The sequence below is a fragment of the Lolium perenne genome, chromosome 4, assembly GCF_019359855.2.
Source record: "Lolium perenne isolate Kyuss_39 chromosome 4, Kyuss_2.0, whole genome shotgun sequence".
Classification (NCBI taxonomy): Eukaryota; Viridiplantae; Streptophyta; class Magnoliopsida; order Poales; family Poaceae; genus Lolium; species Lolium perenne.
The window spans coordinates 273748546-273752033 of NC_067247.2; the positions used below are offsets into that span (position 1 = coordinate 273748546).

General features: G+C 49.1%; 1 protein-coding gene across 1 annotated transcript; it reads left to right on the forward strand.

Annotated features, from left to right (window-relative positions):
- Positions 1 to 1291: 1291 nt before the first annotated feature.
- Positions 1292 to 3259, forward strand: LOC127295452 (uncharacterized). Its single transcript, XM_051325409.2, has 3 exons — positions 1292 to 1500; positions 1601 to 1702; positions 1794 to 3259. Exon 3 carries the CDS (start codon positions 1844 to 1846, stop codon positions 2903 to 2905), a length of 1062 nt encoding a protein of 353 aa, XP_051181369.1. The 5' UTR covers positions 1292 to 1500; positions 1601 to 1702; positions 1794 to 1843; the 3' UTR covers positions 2906 to 3259.
- The last annotated feature ends 229 nt before the right edge of the window (positions 3260 to 3488 follow it).

Sequence of the window (3488 nt, forward strand, 5' to 3'; positions counted from 1 at the left end):
GGCAAACTGCACCACAACAGCTCAGAACTTCCTCCAACCAACCTCCTTCGACCGAGAGCCAATCTCCTCCGATCTATAACCAATCTCCTCCGATGCAAACCAATCCGAAGAGATCGATCAACAAAACCTCGCCGTGAGCAACCCAGAAATCTGATACCACATGATAAGGGGAATCCCAGCAGATCCTCCTAGGTGTTGCCCAATCTTTCACAGCGAGAACCCGGGTAGGTAGAATCTCCCAACAACACGATGAACGCAGCCTGGAGAAGAGGGAACGAATCCAGCAAGCAACGGATTGAAGAACGATACGCCTCAAACCTTGAGCTAGACAATCCTTGATGAACACAAGAACCTTCGCAGCGGATATAATAGATAAACGGCAGCGCCGTACCCCCAGAGGGATGATACACGTGAACACACGCAATGGGGTAAACCCTAAACTTTAGTCTAAACTTGTCTACTAAACCCTAGCCGTCCCTCCACCTTATATGAGGGGGTGGTGGCCGGCCAGCCCCTAGTGGGCCTCTCTACCTTGGTTTCGACAGGCCCAAACCAAACTGACTTAACTTAATAAAATCCCTAATTGGCCCACATATGACCATTACATAACATAAGATAACTAAGCTGGTGGAGTCCTGAAATTGGGCTCCATATAGGCCCTCATGCCCAAATCACCAGTAATGACTAAAATTCGATTCGGTATGTACCTTTCCAACTGCAAGCCAGCGGGTAGCCTCGTCCGTTCTCTCAGGCAATTCTTCAAACACCACGTCGTCGAGATCCTCCTCACGGAGGCCCAACTTCGCCATCAGACCATCAACATCTTCAACAACCGATGCAGACTCCAAAGAGGAAGCCTTGTCAAACGCTGCTCCCCCAGAGGCTGCCTTCTCGTTCGCCGTTGCCATGTGAGACCAAGAAATAGAAAGCGAAATTCGAAACCCAGCTGAAGAAACAAAATACCCGGTCAAACCAAGGCTGGGGAAGGGTGCAGAGACCCCCCCCCCCCCCCCCCCCGAAATCAGCCCGAGAAAGAACCAGGGGAGATGCTGGCCGGGATCGGAGCAAGTTCTCAACGCGCGGCGTCGCCGGCGAGAGGAAAAGTCCGAGTTCGCTTGGAACTCTCCATTCCTTGTATTTTCTAGTGAAGACTAAGTATAGCAAGGATAAAAGATGAGAAAATTCAATGGCACCAAATATTTTGCCCGGCCCATTGGTAAGTGGTAACTGAAAAAACAGACCGCTCAAATATTGGGCCCATGTATGGAGATTTTAATAGAGAGCCCTGGAAGGATCCATCCACTCCGCCGCTGCATCTTCTAAAAAACTAGGGTTTGATGCGAAACAAGATCAGGTCTCTGCGCCGCCGCCGCAGCTCTCGTGCTTCCCCTAGCCGGTTTTCACATGAGTTCATGTTGCTAGCTCCAGCAAACCTCGCCGTGCCGCTCGCCTGACGTTGTTTGACCATACAGTCCAACCGCAGCTCGGTTTGCTCAAAGGGTATACATCGATTTCTCTCTTCTTTGAGCATCTTATGTATATAATTATCGGTATAAATATCCTCCTTCCCAGCGGAACTTACGAGAATGTTTGGCTGCAGGTAGCGATCTTCAATATAATGTATTAAGCTGCAGAAGCGTAGGTAATTTAGATCCCGGCGGTTGTTACTTACATCTAGATCTTCTGACAGACGGCCGCAGGGGTACAGATCTGGTTCTCGTTTCTCCACATTTGATTTTAACAGTAAGAGACGTGGGGAGGTTGAACACTTATTATCTCTTTCGCCTTTTCAGAATCAGCTTGCCAATACCAACCGTCAGGAAAGACGAAGGGGGGATTGACGATGAAACGCCAGTTTGTTAATCTGGTACTTGGTACATTCAGGAGTGGCTCCTTCGGGATGCACCGCATCAAATCGTCGAGTCTCTTCCACCCAAAGAATCAGAACCGACGGTCACTGCCACTGACATCGCTGGAAGAAGCTGAGCTGCCTAAACCTGCATGGACACTCAGTCTTTCCATCCTCAAGGAAGATGGCGGGGACCTTATGTTCATGCCCTTTGGCAGCAGCAGGGACAAGATTGTCAGCGCAGACCAGGATGGCATCGTCCTTGTTCACGACATCTGCCAGAACAGGCTCTCCTGCAAGCCCAGGCTCAAGAATGGGTGGAATGCTAACTCCATCGCCATCACCCTCGGTGACGACTTGTATCTCATCAACAGGTGCCCTCGCGTGCCTGACCGGTTTCAGCCCTATCGACCCTGCTTCCAAGCACTCATCAATGGTGTACCTCCAGCCGATGTCCCTGGTCTTCCAGGGTGGTACTGGCACTCTCTTCCACTGCCCCCTTACTTGGAGACGTCTGGGTACGAGCATAGCTGCGCTTCCAAAATCGTCTCCTCAACCGTGGTTCGTGACAGCATCTGGGTGTCTACCAGGGGTGACGACATTGGTACCTACTCCTTTGACAAGGTCAGCCATGAGTGGAGCAAAGTTGGCAGCTGGGAGCTCCCATTCTGCGGTGATGCTCAGTATGTCCCTGAGCTTGATCGCTGGCTTGGATTCTCATGTGGACGAGATGACCAGTTCTTGTGTGCTTCAGACCTCTCGGTGGCGGCTGCAGATGGGGCAGTGCCCACTGTGTGCCGCGTTTGGAAGGAAGACATTGCTACAAACCCGCAGAACTGGGAGCTCCTAAGGTCTGACCTTGTGCGTGTTGATAACGGCAGGTTCTGCATCGCCAGGCAGTTTCATGTCTATGATGACCACCCCTTTCTCGATGAGAATTTTGCTGTGTTGACGGGTGTGGAGTTGGAGCATACAGCTGAGGACGGGATCCAGGTGGTCAAGCACAAATCCATACGCTACAACTTTAATGGTAAGCTGCTCCAATTGGTATGTTAAGTGGAGTATTAGGTCGGAGGGATAGCAAATAATGATTTTCTATGATGGGATGGATGATGTGTGGATCAACCTGATGGCATGTGTGGGACGTTGGTAGATGAATGTTTGCTCTGGAATCACGATACTCAGTCAGCCCCTCGGACCAAAAAACTGAATTAAGTGAGCAAGTGATGCTGAGTAAGTTGATCAGAACTTCCATGATGTTTGTGTTTTGAGTTTATGCATCGTAGTGGGACTCTAGAGCTATTCGAATTTTCTTCGGATTGTAATGTACTTAATAATACTAGTAAGCTTGCACGTGACTATCAACTAATATGTATTCAGCCAACCATTTTACAACCACTTAAATTTAAATTGATGTATGTGGCAAAGTAACATAGCTCATGTGTCCAAATATTAAAAGAAACATGACAGGTTTCGTGCCGAAGTCAGTAAAATGATCAGCTTGCCAAATTGAGCGACGTACATTTCGGTTTAGCTGCATAGTCTCCGTCGTGATATAATTTCCTGCGATTACTTGACCAAGACCTTTCATTGAGTTGTCGAGGAAGTTCTTCAAACCATGACCTTTCATCGAGTTGTC

Coding starts and splice junctions, on each gene's coding strand:
- LOC127295452 (XM_051325409.2), top strand. CDS start 1,844: ATGAAACGCCAGTTTGTTAATCTGGTACTTGGTACATTCAGGAGTGGC.